This window comes from Tachyglossus aculeatus, chromosome 11, assembly GCF_015852505.1.
Source record: "Tachyglossus aculeatus isolate mTacAcu1 chromosome 11, mTacAcu1.pri, whole genome shotgun sequence".
Classification (NCBI taxonomy): Eukaryota; Metazoa; Chordata; class Mammalia; order Monotremata; family Tachyglossidae; genus Tachyglossus; species Tachyglossus aculeatus.
In genome coordinates, this window is record NC_052076.1 from 5,675,891 (window position 1) to 5,694,461 (window position 18,571).

At 54.1% G+C, this 18,571-nt stretch overlaps 1 protein-coding gene and 1 long non-coding RNA gene across 2 annotated transcripts; both read left to right on the forward strand.

The window, feature by feature from the left end:
- The first annotated feature begins 3,495 nt into the window (after positions 1–3,495).
- On the forward strand, positions 3,496–13,218 carry ATMIN (ATM interactor). Its single transcript, XM_038754107.1, has 4 exons — positions 3,496–3,622; positions 7,879–8,004; positions 8,120–8,319; positions 11,375–13,218. Exons 1-4 carry the CDS (start codon positions 3,593–3,595, stop codon positions 13,182–13,184), a joined length of 2,166 nt encoding a protein of 721 aa, XP_038610035.1. The 5' UTR covers positions 3,496–3,592; the 3' UTR covers positions 13,185–13,218.
- A 27-nt stretch (positions 13,219–13,245) lies between these two features.
- On the forward strand, positions 13,246–15,091 carry LOC119934576. Its single transcript, XR_005452972.1, has 2 exons — positions 13,246–13,981; positions 14,767–15,091. It is a non-coding gene; the product is annotated as an uncharacterized LOC119934576 (long non-coding RNA).
- The last annotated feature ends 3,480 nt before the right edge of the window (positions 15,092–18,571 follow it).

Consider the following 18,571-nt stretch of genomic DNA (forward strand, 5'->3'; position numbering starts at 1 on the left):
TGAGCCCGCTGTTGGGTAGGGACCGTCTCTATCTGTTGCCAACTTGGACTTCCCAAGCGCTCAGTACAGTGCTCTGCACGCAGTAAGTGCTCAATAAATACGATTGAATGAATGAATGAATCCCCATTTTACAGATGAGAGAACTGAGGCCCAAAGAAGCGAAGTGACTTACTTCATTCATTCGTTCCTTCATCCATTCAATCGTATTTATTGAGCCATGAATGAATCCCCATTTTACAGATGAGAGAACTGAGGCCCAGAGAAGCGGAGTGACTTACTTCATTCATTCGTTCCTTCATTCATTCAATCGTATTTATTGAGCCATGAATGAATCCCCATTTTACAGATGAGGGAACTGAGGCCCAGAGAAGCGGAGTGACTTCATTCATTTGTTCCTTCATCCATTCAATCGTATTTATTGAGCCATGAATGAATCCCCATTTTACAGATGAGAGAACTGAGGCCCAGAGAAGCGGAGTGACTTACTTCATTCATTCGTTCCTTCATTCATTCAATCGTATTTATTGAGCCATGAATGAATCCCCATTTTACAGATGAGGGAACTGAGGCCCAGAGAAGCGGAGTGACTTCATTCATTTGTTCCTTCATCCATTCAATCGTATTTACTGAGCCATGAATGAATCCCCATTTTACAGATGAGGGAACTGAGGCCCAGAGAAGCGAAGTGACTTACTTCATTCATTCGTTTCTTCATTCATCCATTCAATCGTATTTATTGAGCCATGAATGAATCCCCATTTTACAGATGAGGGAACTGAGGCCCAGAGAAGCGGAGTGACTTACTTCATTCATTCGTTCCTTCATCCATTCAATCGTATTTATTGAGCCATGAATGAAATCCCATTTTACAGATGAGGGAAGTGAGGCCCAGAGAAGCGAAGTGACAATTCATTCGTTCCTTCATTCATTCAATCGTATTTATTGAGCCATGAATGAATCCCCATTTTACAGATGAGGGAACTGAGGCCCAGGGAAGCGGAGTGACTTACTTCATTCATTCGTTCCTTCATCCATTCAATCGTATTTATTGAGCCATGAATGAATCCCCATTTTACAGATGAGGGAACTGAGGCCCAGAGAAGCGAAGTGACTTCATTCATTCATTCATTGAATCGTATTTATTGAGCGCTTACTGTGTGCAGAGCACTGTACTAAGCGCTTGGGAAGTCCAAGTTGGCAACATATGGAGACAGTCCCTACCCAAGGTCACCCAGCAGACAAGTGGCGGAGGCGGGATTCGAACCCACGCCCTGTGACTCCCTAAATCCGGGCTCTTTCCACTCGGCCCCGCCCCCCCGCCCCCCACCGGTGAGCGCTCAGTAAATACCACGGACGAAGGGCAAGTCGCTCCGGTCCACGAGAGGAGGCGTAGGCGCCGGAGCATGCGCAGAAGAACGCTGGCGGGCTGTGACGTCACGGAAGGGGCGGGGACCATCATTAATATTCATTATTCATCAGGAGCGGGCCGCCCCGCCCCGGCCCTGGGCTCCGGTGCATGCGCAGAAGAGGGCGGGTGGGTTGTGACGTCACGGGGGGGGGGGGTCGGGCCCGCTCATTAATATCCATCAGGGGGCGGGCCTCCGGCCAGAGATCCGGAGCATGCGCAGAAGAGGGTATTAGGGCTGTGACGTCACGGATGGGGGAGCCGGGCCCTCTCATTAATACCCACCAGGACCCCGGCTGGGGATCCGGAGCACGCACAGGACCCCGGCTGGGGATCCGGAGCACGCACAGAAGAGGGCAGGCGGGGTGTGACGTCACGGAGGGGGGCCGGGCCCTCATTAATATCCATCAGAGGGCGGGCCTCCGGCCGGGGTTCCGTAGCACGCGCAGAAGAGGGCAGGCGGGGTGTGGCGTCACGGAAGCGGGGGCCGGGTCCTGTTATTAATATCCATTAGGGGGCGGGCCTCCGGCCGGGGATCCGGAGCACGCGCAGAAGAGAGGGCAGGCGTGGTGTGACGTCACGGAGAGGGGGCCGGGCCCTCTTATTACTAGCCATCAGGGCCTCCGGCTGGGGACTCCTCACCCTGGGCTTCAAGGCTGTCTATCCCCTGGCCCCCTCCTACCTCACCTCCCTTCTGTCCTTCTCCATCCCAGCCCGCACCCTCTGCTCCTCTGCCGCTAATCTCCTCCCCTTACCTCGTTCTCGCCTGTCCCGCCATCGACCCCCAGCCCACGTCATCCCCCGGGCCTGGAATGCCCCCAATCCCTCTGCCCATCCGCCAAGCTCGCTCTCTTCCTCCCTTCAAGGCCCTACTGAGAGCTCACCTCCTCCAGGAGGCCTTCCCACACTAAGCCCTTTCCTTCCTCTCCCCCTCGTCCCCCTCTCCATCCCCCCATCCTACCTCCTTCCCTTCCCCACAGCACCTGTATATATGTATAGATGTTTGTACATATTACTCCATTTATTTATTTATTTTACTTGTACATATCTATTCTATTTATTTTATTTTGTTAGTATGTTTGGTTTTGTTTTGTGTCTCCCCCTTTTAGACTGTGAGCCCACTGCTGGGTAGAGACTGTCTCTATATGTTGCCAACTTGTACTTCCCAAGCGCTTAGTACAGTGCTCTGCACACAGTAAGCGCTCAATAAATACGATTGATGATGATGATGATGACTCGGAGCACGCGCAGAAGAGAGGGCAGGCGGGGCGTGACGTCACGGAGAGGGGGCCGGGCCCTTTCATTACTATCCCTCAGGGCCTCCGGAGCACGCGCAGAAGGGGGCAGGCGCGGTGTGACGTCACGGAGGGGGGGGGCCGGGCCCTCTCATTATTATCCGTCAGGGCCTCCGGAGCCTGCGCAGAGAAGGGCAGGCGGGGTGTGACGTCACGGAGGGGGGCGGGCCCTCTCATTACTATCCATCAGGGCCTGCGGAGCACGCGCAGAAGAGGGCAGGCGGGGTGTGACGTCACGGGGAGGGGGCCGGGCCCTCATTACTATCCATCAGGGCCTCCGGAGCCTGCGCAGCGAAGGGCAGGCGGGGTGTGACGTCACGGAGGGAGGGGCGGCCCCTCTCATTACTATCCATCAGGGCCTCCGGAGCACGCGCAGAAGCGGGCAGGGGGTGTGACGTCACGGGGAGGGGGCCGGGCCCTCTTTTATTACTAGCCATCAGGGCCCCCGGAGCACGCGCAGAAGAGGGCAGGCGGGGTGTGACGTCACGGAGGGAGGGGCGGCCCCTCTCATTACTATCGATCAGGGCCTCCGGAGCCTGCGCAGAAGGGGGCAGGCGGGTCGTGACGTCACGGAGGGGGCGGGGGCCGGGTCCGGGCCGTGTGGTGACCGTGGGCGATGTCCTCCGGGCCGGCCGGTCCCGGAAGCGTCGGGGGCCGATGGCGGCGGCGGCGGCGGCGGCGGCGGCGGCGGGGGGGGCCGGCCCCAGGGGGCCGATGGCGGCGCGGCGGGGGGGGGGCCGGCCCCAGGGGGCCGATGGCGGCGGGGGGGCCCGCGGCGGCGGCGGAGCTGATCCATCCGTCGGTGAGCGAGCTGTCCCGGGCGGTGCGCACCAACATCCTGTGCACCGTGCGCGGCTGCGGAAAGGTCCTGCCCAACGGGCCCGCGCTCAACATGCACCTCGTCAAGAGCCACCGCCTCCAGGTCCGTCCGGACGGCCGGCCCACCGACAGACCGACCGACAGACCGACCGACAGACCGACAGACCGACAGACCGACCGACCGACAGACCGACCGACAGACCGACCGACCGACCGACCGACCGACGGAGCCAGGGACACGGGGGCCTCCCCCCCAGACCCAGACCCTCTGCCCTCCAGCCCACAGTCATCCCGTCATCTCTCCATCCCTTCATCTCCCCATCCCTCCATCTCCCAATCCTCCATCCCTTCATCTCTCCATCCCTCCATCTCCCAATCCCCCATCCCTTCATCCCTCCATCTTTCATCCCTCCATCTCCCCATCCCTTCGTCTCCCAATCCTCCATCCTCCATCCCTTCATCTCCCCATCGCTTCATCTCCCAATCCCCCATCCCTTCATCTCTCCATCCCTCCATCTCCCAATCCCCCATCCCTTCATCCCTCCATCTTTCATCCCTCCATCTCCCCATCCCTTCATCTCCCAATCCTCCATCCTCCATCCCTTCATCTCCCCATCCCTTCATCTCTCCATCCCTCCATCTCCCAATCCTCCATCCCTTCATCCCTCCATCTTTCATCCCTGCATCTCCCCATCCCTTCGTCTCCCAATCCTCCATCCCTCCATCCCATCTCTCCATCCCTCCATCTCTCCATCCGCTCAGTGGAAAGAGCGCGGGCTTGGGAGGCAGAGGTCATGGGTTCGAATCCCACCTCCCCCACATATCTGTAGGGACTGTCTCTATATGTTGCCAACTTGTACTTCCCAAGCGCTTAGTAAGCCCTCAATAAATACGATTGATGATGATGATGTCTGCTGTGTGACCTTGGGCAAGTCTCTTCACTTCTCTGTGCCTCGGTTCCCTCATCTGTAAAATGGGGATTAAGACTGTGAGCCCCACATGGGACAACCTCATCTCCTTGTGTTCCCCCCAGCGCTTAGAACAGTGCTTTGCACATAGTAAGCGCTTAACAAATACCAACATTATTATTATTATTGTTATCCCTTCATTCTCTCCATCCCCCATCCCTTCATCTCTCCACTCCCCCATCCCTTCAACTCTCCATTCCTCCATCCCTTCATCTCTCCATCCCTTTATCCCTCCATCATTCATTCAATCGTATGTATTGAGCACTTACTGTGTGCAGAGCACTGTACTAAGCGCTTGGGAAGTACAAGTCGGCAACGTATAGAGACGGTCCCTACCCAACAACAGGCTCACGGTCTAGAATCCCTCCATCCCTCCACTAATAATAATGATAGCATTTGCTGAGCACTTACTATGTGCCAAGCACTGTTCTAAGCTCCAGGGTAGATCCAAGGTCATCAGGTTTACCCCCACGGGGCTCCCAGTCTTCACCCCCATTTTACAGACGAGGGAACTGAGGCCCAGAGAAGCCAAGTGACTTGCCCAGGGTCACCCAGCAGACAGAGCAGTGGACTGAGCGCTTGGGAGGAGACAGTCCAACGGAAGACTGTCCCTTCTAGACTGTGAGCCCGCTGTTGGGTAGGGACTGTCTCTATATGTTGCCAACTTGTACTTCCCAAGCGCTTAGTACAGTGCCCTGCACACAGCGCTCAATAAATACGATTGAATGAATGAATGAATGAATGGAGGACAATCCACCTGTCTCCTTGTTCTGTTTTGTCGTCTATCTCCCCCTTCTAGACCGTGAGCCCATTGTGGGGTAGGGATTGTCTCTATCTGTTGCTGAATTGTTCGCTCCCAAGCATTTAGTCCAGTGCTCTGCACACAGTGAGCGCTCAATAAATACGATTGAATGAATGAATGAATACAGTACGGCATGGCTTAGTGGAAAGAGCACAGGCCTGAGAGTCAAAGGACTCAGGTTCTAATCCTGGCTCTACCAGTTGCTTGCTCTGTGACTTTGGGCAAATCACTTAACTTCCCCGTGCCTCAGTTCTCCCTCCTGCTTAGACTGAGAGCCCCATGAGGGACAGGGATCGTGTCCAACCTCACTAACTGGTATCTACCCCAGCGCTTGGAGCTGTGTTTGACACATAGTATGCGCTTAACTAATACCATAAGGAAAAAAAATAGAGTCTTAAAGTCCATTTCCTTAACCTTCCTCATCCGGTCTCCTCCCATTACACTTCTCCATCCCAATTAGTGGGGGCTGGAGGGGTACCCACAGGATCCCAACCTCATCACCTCCCCGCTCTTCGCCCACACCGGACCACGCAATGGTCCTGCTGGTCACGTTACCCCATCATAGACCAGGCGTTGGCGTGTCCTGCCGTATGGGATGGGAGCGCCCCGTTTGCCAGCACCGTCTGGATGTACCCCAAAATAATCTAAATTGCAGCTATTTGCAGCCGTTACGGCCATAGCTGTTGGAACGAGCCATTTCAGGGGGACCGACCCCCCCCCCCCCATCACCCTGTAGCCATCCCATGAACATTCCTGTGTTTTAACGGATATTCATGTATGTGTAAGTTATGGAATTTTTGGGTTGGGTGTGACGGGATGGCCCTCGAAGGGGCCCTGAAACAGCAGACACCCACTTGGCTGAGCCGGATTTTCAGAATTGGGGGTGATGGTCTTCGAAGGTGCCCCTAAACCCCAGATACCCCCTTTTGCTGAACCGGAAGGTTGTATTATGTCGGATGTCTTATGCTGGATCTGCTACTTAGGGTTCATAACAGCATAATGGCATCATAAGGACACCCAAAATAGTGGTTTTATTTGGACCACCCCCCCCATCAAAGAAATGGTTCTTTGCAGAAATCCAGAGAAGCTAGAACATTTTTCTGAGGGAACCCTTTACCTGCTCTCTTCCTCCCATTTCCCCGTGAACCTGGGCACCCATCCAAGCCACGGGGACCAGTGGCACGAACCGTGGGGCCAGATCTCTACCAGGCAGGGGATGGCCCAGCTGATAGACTGCCCAGGGGGAAAAAAAACCAGACATTAAGAACTTCCCTTTGATTAGGTGTGTTCGAAGGAAAACAGAAACACCTAATCCACTACCATCATTACTGAATGTGCTTGTACAAAGGGGATTATAAGGAAAAGATGACGCCGGTTGAGAGCGATGGATGTCTTCCGAGGACGAACACAGTTTTAGTCCTTTAGGTTCTAATCGGAGTTCTTCCTTGTCTCCAGCCCAAATCCCTTTTAGTATAAACTGAAGAACAACTGAATCACCTCTGGCAGAGAGAAGGGTTGTGTTTTCCTTTCTGAGAACATTCGCAGTTTGGCAGAGAAGAGGAGAATTTTCTGGCCTTTGAAAATGACAGATCAGTGATCCACAAAATGAGTCACGGAAACATTACATTTTCTTGCATGTTTCTCCTCACCTTCTTTCTCTGTGCACAAGGATGAATCCGAAACCCCTTCCTTCCTCTCCCCCTCGTTCCCCTCTCCATCCCCCCATCTTACCTCCTTCCCTTCCCCATAGCACCTGTATATATGTATATGTGTTTGTACATATTTATTACTCTGTTTATTTATTTTACCTGTACATATCTATTCTATTTATTTTATTTTGTTAGTATGTTTGGTTTTGTTCTCTGTCTCCCCCTTTTAGACTGTGAGCCCACTGTTGCCAACTTGTACTTCCCAAGCACTTAGTACAGTGCTCTGCACACAGTAAGCGCTCAATAAATATGTTTGATTGATTGATTGATTGAAACATCACCCTTGATAGACAGTTAGCCGTTAGCGAGAACAACAAACCGTCCAGGTAGCCGAGGACAAAACGTCCATGCCCAGCCTTCAGTAGTGAATGAGTATCACGGCTAAACCCTTTTGCACCTTGCGCGTGACGTTTTGGTCTTTTTACTCTCTGGCCTCGCCTGGTTGCAGGAACAAGTCTAGCTGAAAAGATCCGTGTGGGGTGCTGCGGTAAAGAGCCGATTTGTATTTTGTCCCTGATGCATTTGGTTAAAAAGGAAAGCAGGGCCGTAGCGGCCGGGGTATTTCTTGAGCACCCACTGAGGGGAATGCACAGAGAAAGTCCAAAAAGGATCTTGCATCTACCCTCTAGTCTGTAAGCTCGTTGTGGGCAGGGAGCTGGTCTACCAACTCTGTATCGTACTCTCCCAGGCGCTCAGTACAGTGCTCTGCACACAGAAAGCGCTCCATAAATACCACTGATGACGATGAGAATATCTACCTATCCATTTAGATCCCAAGGCAGGAATAAAAGCAACCAGTAATCTGCAAAGAAACCGAAACCCGTATCCTGAGTGTGTTAACTTGCTTTAAAAATATTGGCTTTCAACATCTCTCTTACAGGATGGCATCGTCAATCCCACCATAAGGAAAGATTTGAAAAGCACACCCAAGTTCTACTGCTGTCCGATCGAAGGGTGTCCCCGAGGCCCCAACAGGCCGTTTTCCCAGTTTTCTCTGGTCAAACAGGTATTTTTCCTCGGTTTCTCTGATCTAGGAAAGGAAGGGGCACCCCGGCAGTCCTTTGTTGAGTTCTCTTAATGGTAACTACCCGATTTGGTTGTCCCCCCCACTCCCCCCGCAGCACTTTATGAAAATGCACGCCGAGAAGAAGCACAAGTGTACGAAATGCAGCAACTCGTACGGCACGGAGTGGGACCTGAAGCGGCACGCGGAGGACTGCGGCAAGACTTTCCAGTGCACGTGCGGCTGCCCGTACGCCAGCAGGACGGCCCTGCTGTCCCACGTCTACCGAACCGGACACGAGCTCCCCGCGGAGCACCGGTGAGCCCCCGCGGGCGGTCGGACTTACTGAGTGCTTACCGTGTGCTCGGCACCGTGCTGAGCGCTTGGGAGAGTAAAACGGAATAATATAAAAGGACAGTCCCTGCCCACGGTGAACTTCCAGTCTAGAGGGGGGAGACGGACATATAAGTCAATCAGTGGCAGATCTGGACGTAAGCGGTGTGGGGTTGGAAGGCGGGATGAAGAAAGGGAGCGAGTCAGGGCGACGCAGGAGAGGGAGAAGAGGAAAGGAGGGCTTAGTGAGGGAAGGCCTCTTGGAGGAGATGGGTCTTCAGCAAGGCTTTGAAGCTGGGGGGAGAGGCGTCATCATCATCATCAATCGTATTTATTGAGCGCTTCCTATGTGCAGAGCACTGCACTAAGCGCTTGGGAAGTACAGATTGGCAACACATAGAGACGGTCCCTACCCAACAGTGGGCTCACAGTCTAAAAGGGGGAGACAGAGAACAAAACCAAACATACCAACAAAATAAAATAAATAGGATAGATATGTACTAGTAAAATAAATAAATAGAGTAATAAATATGTACAACCATATATAAATAAATACGCTCAATAAAGCGCTCAATAAATACGACTGAATGAATGAAAGAATGAATTTACTGTGTACAGAGCACTGCACTAAGCTCCTGGGAGAGTACAGTACAACAATAAACAGACACCTTCCCTGACCACAACGAGCTCAGAGTCTGTGACGGGGGACTCATGATGGGCAGGGAACATGTCCAATCAATCAATCAATCAATCGTATTTATTGAGCGCTTACTGTGTGCAGAGCACTGTACTAAGCACTTGGAAAGTACAAGCTGGCAACATATAGAGACAGTCCCTACCCAACAGTGGGCTCACAGTCTAAAAGAGGGAGACAGAGAACAAAACCAAACATACTAACAAAATAAAATAAATAGAATAGATATGTACAAGTAAAATAAATAGAGTAATAAATATGTACAAACATATATACAGGTGCTGTGGGGAAGGGAAGGCGGTAAGATGGGGGGATGGAGAGGGGGACGAGGGGGAGAGGAAGGAAGGGGCTCAGTCTGGGAAGGCCTCCTGGAGGAGGTGAGCTCTCAGTGGGGCCTTGAAGGGAGGAAGAGAGCGAGCTTGGCGGATGGGCAGAGGGAGGGCATTCCAGGCCCGGGGGATGACGTGGGCCGGGGGTCGGTGGCGGGACAGGCGAGAACGAGGTACGGTGAGGAGATTAGCGGCGGAGGAGCGGAGGGTGCGGGCTGGGCTGGGGAAGGAGAGAAGGCGGCGTCTGTCGGATAGGAGGAGGGTGGGCGTTCCAGGCCCGAGGCAGGATGTGGGCAAGAGATCAGCGGCGAGATGGCTGAGATGGAGGTTCAGTGAGAAGGTTGGCATTAGAGAGCCAAGTGCGCGGGCTGGGTTGTAGAAGGAGCCTAGCGAGGTGAGATGGGAGGGGGCGAGGTGGTGGAGTGGTTTCAAGCCAGCGGTGAGGACCTTCTGTCTGATGCAGAGGCAGGCAGGGATCGGCCGCCTCCCTCGCCCCCATCGATGGCCTCCGGGAAGCCTCCTCCCGGGGAGGCAACCGCAAGGCCTAGTGGAAAGCCACAGCCCCGGGACTCCGAGGACCTGGGTTCTAATCCCGGCTCCACCGCTTGTCTGCTGTGTGACCTTGGACAAGCCACTTCACTTTTCTGAGCCTCAGCTCCCTCATCTGTAAAATGGGGATAAGGACTGGGAGTCCAAGGTGGGACATGGACTGTGTCCAACCTGATTAGCTTGAGTCTACCCCAGCGCTTAGTACGGTGCCTGGCACATAGTAAGCACCTGACAGATCCCACAGTTAATAATAATAATAATAATAATGTTGGTATTTATTAAGTGCTTACTATGTGCAAAGCACTGTTCTAAGCGCTGGGGGGAACACAAGGAGATGAGGTTGTCCCACGTGGGGCTCACAGTCTTAATCCCCATTTTACAGATGAGGGAACTGAGGCACAGAGAAGTGAAGCGACTTGCCCAAGGTCACACAGCAGACATGTGGGGGAGGTGGGATTATTATTACTTGTTATCGTTCTTTGGACCTCAGTTACTTCATCCCCCCTCTGTACTGCAGGCTCACTGACGGCAGGGAATGTGTGTGTTTCTTGTTGTATCGTACTCTCCCAAGCGCTTAGAACAGTGCTCTGCACACAGTAAGCACTCAATAAATTCGACTGACTGACTCACCTGTAAAATGGGGGTGAAGACCGTGAGCCCCAGGTGGGACACGCACTGTGTCCTACCTGATTACCTTGTATCTAATCCAGCGCTTAGTACAGCACCTGGCCCATTGTAAGCGCTTAACAAATGCCATATTTTAAAAAAAAAGCGGAGTGCACCAGAGAGTGCTCAATAAAAGCTGCTGCCACTCCTGCCGGCACATCCAGCTTGGCTTAGCGGAAAGAGCCCGGGTTTGGGAGACAGAGGTCGTGGGTTCTAATCCCGGCTCCGCCACTCGTCAGCTGTGTGACCTTGGGCAAGTCACTTCACCTCTCTGTGCCTCAGTTGCCTCATCTGGAAAATGGGGATGAAGACTGTGAGCCCCCCGTGGGACAACCTAATTACCTTGTAAACCCCCCCCCACCCCAGCACTTAGAACAGTGCATTGCACATAGTAAGCACTTAACAGATGCCATCATCATCATTATTATTATTCTTCTCTGGGCCTCAGTTCCCTCATCTGTAAGATGGGGTTGAAGATTATGAGCCCCACGGGGGACAAGCCGATGACCTGGTGTCTCCCCCAGTGCTTGAACAGTGCTTCGCTCCTAGTAAGCGCTTCACACATACCGTCATTTTCATCATCATCATCATCAATCGTATTTATTGAGCGCTTGCTGTGTGCAGAGCACTGGACTAAGCGCTTGGGAAGTACAAATTGGCAACATATAGAGACAGTCCCTACCCAACAGTGGGCTAGGAACAGTTGCCTTAGAGGACAGCCGTAATGGGGGACGGGGAAGTGTTACCTGAGGGAATACTCTTATTTACCTTCATTTTCCGATCCTTCCCGCGACGGTGCCAGGGACCCGCCTAGTAAGAAGAGGAAGATGGAGAGCTCGGGGCCGCCCCCGCCAGCCTCAGCCAAGGCGACGGACTCCGCCCCGGTCAGCACGGGAAGCCCCCCGCCAGACCCTCAAGGGCCGGAGCCCTCGGAGGTCAAGCAGGAGGCTCCGTTCGAAGGCCCGTGCGGGCCTCACGTCAAGAAGCGGGGTCTCACCCCAGCGCGGGGCGCGCCGAAGCCGCTTCTGCCGAGGCCCAGGGTGGCGTTGCTGAAAGTCCCCATCGTGCAGTTCTCTCACCTGCCGATCCTGGTGCCGGCCGCCGACCCCTCGGGGCAGCCGTTGCTGGTGGGCCTGGAAAACCAGGGCCCGGTGGTGAACGCCGTCCGCCTTCTCCCGCTGCCGGTGGGGACCGTGCTAGCGGAGCTGGACGCCGAGGCCTTCCCCCTCGAAGACGGCCCGTCCGCCCCGAGAGCGGCGAGCGCCGTGGCCGGCAAACCCGTCGGCCCCGAGGCGCGAGCCGACTTGAGAGACCCCTCTCCCGGTGCCTTGCCGGGCCCGGGGGGCGCCTGCCGGGAGAGGAAGATTTCTCCCGCCGACGTCCAGATGGCCGTCTCCTGTTCCTCCGAGCCCTTCGCCCCGCCACCTCCGTGGGGTCCCCCGGACTCCTCGGTCTCTTCCTGCTCTCAGACGGATCTGACCTTCGGCTCCCAAGTGTCCCTTCCCATCAGCGTCCAGACCCAGACGTTCCTGCCCCACCCCAAGGTGACGTCGTCCATCGCGGCTCAGACCGACGCTTTCGCTCAGGCGTGTCTCCAGGCGTGCGGGGTCTCGCGAGAAACCCAGACCAACCCGACCGGGGCGGCCGAGGCCCCTCCCGACGACCGTCGGCTCCTGGACCAAGCCGTGATGGGCGGCGACCTTTTCGAGAGCGTCCACTCGCCGTACGGCGTCTCGGCCCCGGGCGACGGGACGATCCCTCTGGACGCCGGAGCCGGGGCCCATGGCTTGTTGTCCCCAAACGGCTGTAAGACCCTGAGCCAAGAGCTAGTGAAGTCGGCCCCCATTCTGAGCTTCGGGGCGCAGGGTAACTTACTTCCTCCCCAGACCATGACGGACAATCAGACCCAGACGATGGATCTGCTCAACGACCTGGAGAACATCTTGACGGGGAACCTGTCGGGCCAGGCCCTGGATAATCGTAGCATTTTGTCGGGCGCCGGGCCCGACTGCGGCCAGCTGGCCCCGGGCCCCCCGCAGAACCCGGCCATCGATTTTGACATCGAGGAGTTCTTCTCGGCCTCCAACATCCAGACGCAGACGGAGGAGAGCGAGCTGGGCGGCATGCACCCCGAACCGGTCTTGGAGTCGCTGGACATCGAAACGCAGACCGACTTCCTGCTGGCCGACGGCATCCCGCCGCCTTTCGGCTGCCGGGGGAGTTCCGGCTTCCTCGGCTTGGAGATGTTCGACACCCAGACCCAGACGGACCTGAATTTCTTCCTAGACTCCGGCGGCCCCCTGCCCCTGGACAGCCTCCTGAAGCAGTCCAGCTTCTCCGTGAGCACCGACTCCTCCGACACCGAGACCCAGACGGAAGGGCCGAACCCGGCGAGGGGCGGCCCCAGGCCGCCCCCGGAGAGCAAAGTCCAGCTGAACAGCGCGGAGACTCAGACCGTGGGTGGCGGCTTGGAGACCCTCGGGAGTTTGTTCCTCACCAGCAACGAGACTCAGACGGCCATGGACGACTTCCTCCTGGACACCATGGAGTCCCAGTTCAGCTCGGTGGAGACGCAGACGTGCGCCGAGCTGCGTTCAGTCCCGAGGTTCTGAGGCGCGGGATCAGCGGGGACGGATGCCCACCCTCCCCGCCCCCCATCCCCTCCCACCCCGCCGCGGAGGGGATAACGGCGGTGCTTTCATTGTTGAATGTTCAGTCCGGGTCCTTAACCCTTCCTCTGGGGGATATGGGGACCTCTGCCCCCCGTTACGTGTGCAACCAGAAGTCGTGTCGAAACTTGACCGTGCAGAAGTGTAACTCACGTGCAGCTGGAAAATCGGTGTTTTTGGGTTTCCCCGCCGTGGCCCCCTTCCTGCTAAGTTGGCGTTCACCGTCACGTTTCCCGCCCTCCGGCCTTCCCGGGCCGCGAACCGATTTCGGGCCTCTCCAAAACTCCGTGGTCTGTAAATACAAGATTCTTAATTTAAAAACAAAACACACCAACCTAGAGACTTTTTTTTTTTTTTTTGCACTTTAAAACCTACTTTTCGGACGAAGCTTCCTAAAGGGTCCTGTTGTGGCCCGTGGAGCGTACCGTATTTGGCGGGCCAGGGTTGGGGCTGGGGGGGGTCCTGTCTTTCCAGCCCCGCAGTCGAAAACTACTACACGGCAGGGGTGTGTGCTTGAATCCGGTCCCGCCGCCTGGGAGGATGGGATCTCCCAGAGGACCCCCCCGCCGTCTACTTAAGCTGTTTGGGAGCCTGCCGCGTGGTTTTCGGTCCTGGGAAACGGGCAGCCTCCGGTGGTTCTGTTCCGGAAACTCACTGCCGAGGGCAAAACCGTGCAAGTCGGAGGCCCGAAGGTTTTGACAGAATTTTTTGACCTTAGTACGGAGAAGCTGAGTTAAAAGGTATGTCCCTCTTCATTGAGGGAGGGAAAGATCGGGCGGTTTTGCACAGCGTTACTCATTTGCTGCATTTCTAGTATGCTGAAATTTCCCCCCAGTGCCGTGTGGCGCCGGCCGGGACCCCTTCTTGGCCGTAGGAGAGAGGGTGCATCTTATCACACCATCTCTCAGGGGATTAAAGCTGGATATTTTCAGATGCCACCTCGTCCTTAAGAGATAAGAGAAACCACCCTCAGCAGGGGCTTGGCTACTTGAACCGAGGCGGCCAAAGAGCCTCGATCCACCCGAAAGCCTGCTTTCGGCTTTTCAAAATGGCCAGTCAGTCCCTTTTCACGAAAAGAAGGGGAAAAGGGGAATGCATCGTCGCGGGAGGTGCATGTTGGGTCTGGTCTGGGGGGATCCATTCGGCCCCTCCTAGTTTTGCCCCGATTGGCGAGCATTCGTGCTTCGTGGCAGGGATTTTGCAGCTAGATGTTCAGGGAGAACGTCTTTTGGCCCTCCTCTCCGGCGGGAGTTTCTGAAACACAAATCCGAGAGGATAAAACTACTGACAATCGCAGATGAACAGAGCGTGGCGTGAGGCTGCTGCATCCTTCAGATTTCTTGCAGTCTTGTTACAAAGACCCGAGTGCCGGCAGAGAATCTCCCTGACGATAAAGTCAGGTTCCCTCAAAGAACTTGAGGGAACTAGCAAGTCTTGTGATGCTAAGGAGGGAATGGGTACGGATATGGATTTCGCCACCTGGCCCCATAAAGCCTTAACTTGGATTTTTTCCTTGTTTCTGTAGGAGTGTTACTGCCTTAATGATTAAGCGTTCGTTAGTTTGAAGGCCTGTACACACCAAGGAGAACTGCATGTTTGTTTCTGCCTTTTTGTTAAATAAGTGGGCGGTGATGGATGGCTTGAAAAAAGGACTTGGTTTCGGAGATGGTTTTTCTTCACCCAACGGGTGGGTTCCGTCGGGCACAGGGAGCTCGTGTTAGAAGAGGGCTTTTTACGGATGAAGACCGGTGGGGAAACACCGCTCCAATTAGCTGTATATGTCCTAGAGGAAGCGAACAGTCTGTAAAAGCCCAAATTGCACTGATTAAAGAGCAGCCGGAATCACGAAACTGCTTTCGTCGAGTTTTCTTCAAGTCTCCTCTCCCTTACCTTCCCTCCGTTGGGTCTGGAGCACTTTATCACCCAGCCTGGGGTCAGGGTTGAGCCGGACGTGGGCGAGAGGTCGGCAGCGAGATAGATGAGATTGAGGTACGGTGAGTGGGTTGGCACAGTGCTTGGCACATAGAAAGCGCTTAATAAATGCTATCATTGTTATTATTATTAGAGGAGCGAAGTGTGCAGGCTGGGTAGAAGCAGGAGAGATAGGAAGCGGGCAGGGTGATTGAGTGCTTTAAAAGCCGATGGTAAGGAGTTTCTGTTTGATGCGGAGCTGGATGGGCAACGGCTGGAGGGTCTTGAGGAGGGGGGCAACACAGACTGAATGTTTTTGTCCAAAAATGATCCGGGCAGCACAGTGAAGTACGGACTGGAGTGGGGAGAGACGGGAGGCCAATACAGTAGTTAAAAGACAATCCAAACACCGAACCACTGGTTCTTATTAAGCCCTTCCTGCGTTTGGTTTGGTCACCGGTCTATCTCTTCTTCCCCAACCCCGTGATTCTTGTATTTTTGCTTTGCCCGGGCTCCCTTATCTATTTCCTCCCCGGGCAATATTTTGTTCTTTAGTTGTTGAAGCAGCGTGGCTTAGTGGAAAGAGCATGGGCTTGGGAGTCCGAGGTCCTGGATTCTAATCCCGGCTCCGTCGCCTATCAGCCGTGTGACTTAGGGCAAGTCACTTAACTTCTCTGTGCCTGTTACCTCATCTGGAAAATGGGGATTAAGACTGTGAGCCCAGTGTGGGACAACCTGATTACCTTGTATCTACCCCAGTGCTTAGAACAGTGCTTGGCACGTAGTAAACGCTTAATAAATATCATTATTATTATTATTCTCAGTCTCTAAGCAGCTGGGCCATCCTTTTGGGTGGGTAGATGGAGGAGGGAGGAGGTTCTTTTGGAGTGATTCTACTTACGTCCTCTGCTGTCTTTGCTTTCCTGGCCCTCTCCTATCCTCTAGCCCTGCCACTTTTGTCCCTCTCCTTGGGCCATATGGTAAAATAATAATAATAATTATAACAATGATGGCATTTATTAAGCGCTTACTATGTGCCGAGCACTGTTCTAAGCGCTGGGGAATTTACAAGGTGATCAGGTTGTCCCATGTGGGGCTCACAGTCTTAATCCCCATTTTACAGACGAGGTAACTGAGGCCCAGAGAAGTTAAGTGACTTGCCCAAAGTCACACAGCTGACGAGTGGCGGAGCCGGGATTTGAACCCATGACCTCTGACTCCAAAGCCCGTGCTCTTTCCACTGAGCCACGCTGCTTCTCTGTCCATCCTCTAGGCAATCAATCCGTATTTATTGAGGGTTTACTTTGTGCAGAGCACTGTAGTAAGCGCTTGGGAAAGTAGAGTTGGTAGATACATTCTCCACAGTCATTCAGTGGTATTTATTGAGCGTCTACTGTGTGTAGAACACTAGACTAAGCGCCTGCTAGACCTGTGGGAGAGGCAGGGGCTTTGACTATAATTATTATTATGATGATGGTATTTGTTAAGCGCTTACTGTGTGTCAAGCACTGTGGTAGATACAAGCTAATCAGGTTGGACACGGTCCCTCTCTCAAATGGGACTCATGGTCTTCATCCCCATTTTACAGATGAAGGAACTGAGGCCCAGAGAAGCTGTGACTTGCCCGACAAGCTGGGATTAGAACCCAGGTCCTCCCGGCTCCCAGGCCCGTGCTCTGTCCACTAGGCCACACTGCTTCCCTGACTTGGGCTGAAGCTGTTCCCCCGAACCCCAACCTGCAGCATCATCACTTCTTCTGGGGGTCCACACAGTCCCCCAGACTCCCGCCCTCCCCTGCACCACCCAAATTCAGACAGAAAATGTTGGGAATCTTTCCGGTTTAGACGGTCTGAAAAATGCGCTACTGATCGAATGCACAGGGGAAAGCCCGATTTTCGGTTTGAGCGGTGAATTGATCGGGAGAAGATTTAGTTATTGTTTAGACCAATGAAAGCAGTAATCCCCAAACCTGCGTAAAAGAACCTCATCACCTTCCTTTCTTTCTTGAAACAGGAACTAAAACAGGTTCCAAAGAGCAATTGCTTGTTTGCCCCAGGGCCTGGGATGAGGGGATAATAATAATAATGGCATTTATTAAGCACTTACTATGTGCAAAGCACTGTTCTAAGCGCTGGGGCGATTACAAGGGGATCAGATTGTCCCATGGGGGGCTCACAGTCTTAATCCCCATTTTACAGATGAGGCAAGTGAGGCCCAAGTGACTTGCCCAAAGTCACACAGCTGACAATTGGCGGAGCTGGGATTTGAACCCTTGACCTCTGACTCCAAAGCCCGTGCTCTTTCCACTGAGCCATGCTGGGATACTTTCAAAGCTTTTTTTATGGTATTTGTTAAGCATTTTTTTTTGGATGGCATTCTTTGGGCATTGTACTCAGCTAATCAGGTTGGACACAGTCCGTGTCCCACGTGGAGCTCACAGTTTTAATCATCATCAATCGTATTGTAATCCCCATGTAACAGATGAGTTACCTGAGGCCCAGCGAAGCGACTTGTCCAAGGTCACACGCAGCAGACAATAATAATAGTAATAATAATAATGGCATTTAGTAAGCGCTTACTATTTGCAAAGCACTGTTCTAAGACAAGTGGCAGAGCCGGCATTAGAACCCAGGCCCCCTGGCTCCCGGGTCCGGGCTCTATCTAGGCTGTTTCCCTGATTTTTTGTTTCCAGCTGACAGCAGTGTCTCACTCTAAGGGGACAAGGAGGGAGTGGGAACAGAGCTCCAGACTGCTGCCTCGCGACCGCTACGAGAGTGGAGAGAGTAAGTGGCCGGTGTGGGGCCGGAGCAGGATGGACCTGGGTCAGAAGGGCGGCCCGGCCCATCACTCTCGGCCCACAGGGTAGAAGGCGGTTGAGTCCCCAGGGCTGGTTCTCCCCCCTCCCTTGAGGAGTGGACCGAACGGGCATTCAGCTGGACCGCGTTCCACTTCCCTACCGCCAGCTGGCCGGGGGCTACTCCCCACCATCAAACCAGCTCCCTCTCAAAGGAGATTTCGGATGGCGGAGACTTGACGAGGACTGGGATGTCTAAGAAATGCAAACAGCCAACAGGAAAGGGGATGATGACGTGTTAGGAATGCCCTTTAGAGGGGAGCCACTTGTTAGATTTTGACTGTAAAACTTGAGGTGGGTCGGGATTGCGGGCGGAATTACTTGCCTTTTAGGATCGAGGACTTGCTATCTCTTTTTTTCCACAGGAAGAACTGAAGCCCTAACCAACTGACCTGACCTTAGATCTGAGGAAATTTTATCGTGGTACAGTGCAGGGCGACTGAAGGAGCTCAATAAATCCTGACGGTGGTGACGATTCTCTAGTCAGGTTGGGCACCCGAACCTCCTCTCTGAAAACCCTTGATCTGGCCCGGGTGGGGCCACCTGGGCCACCAATAAATAAACT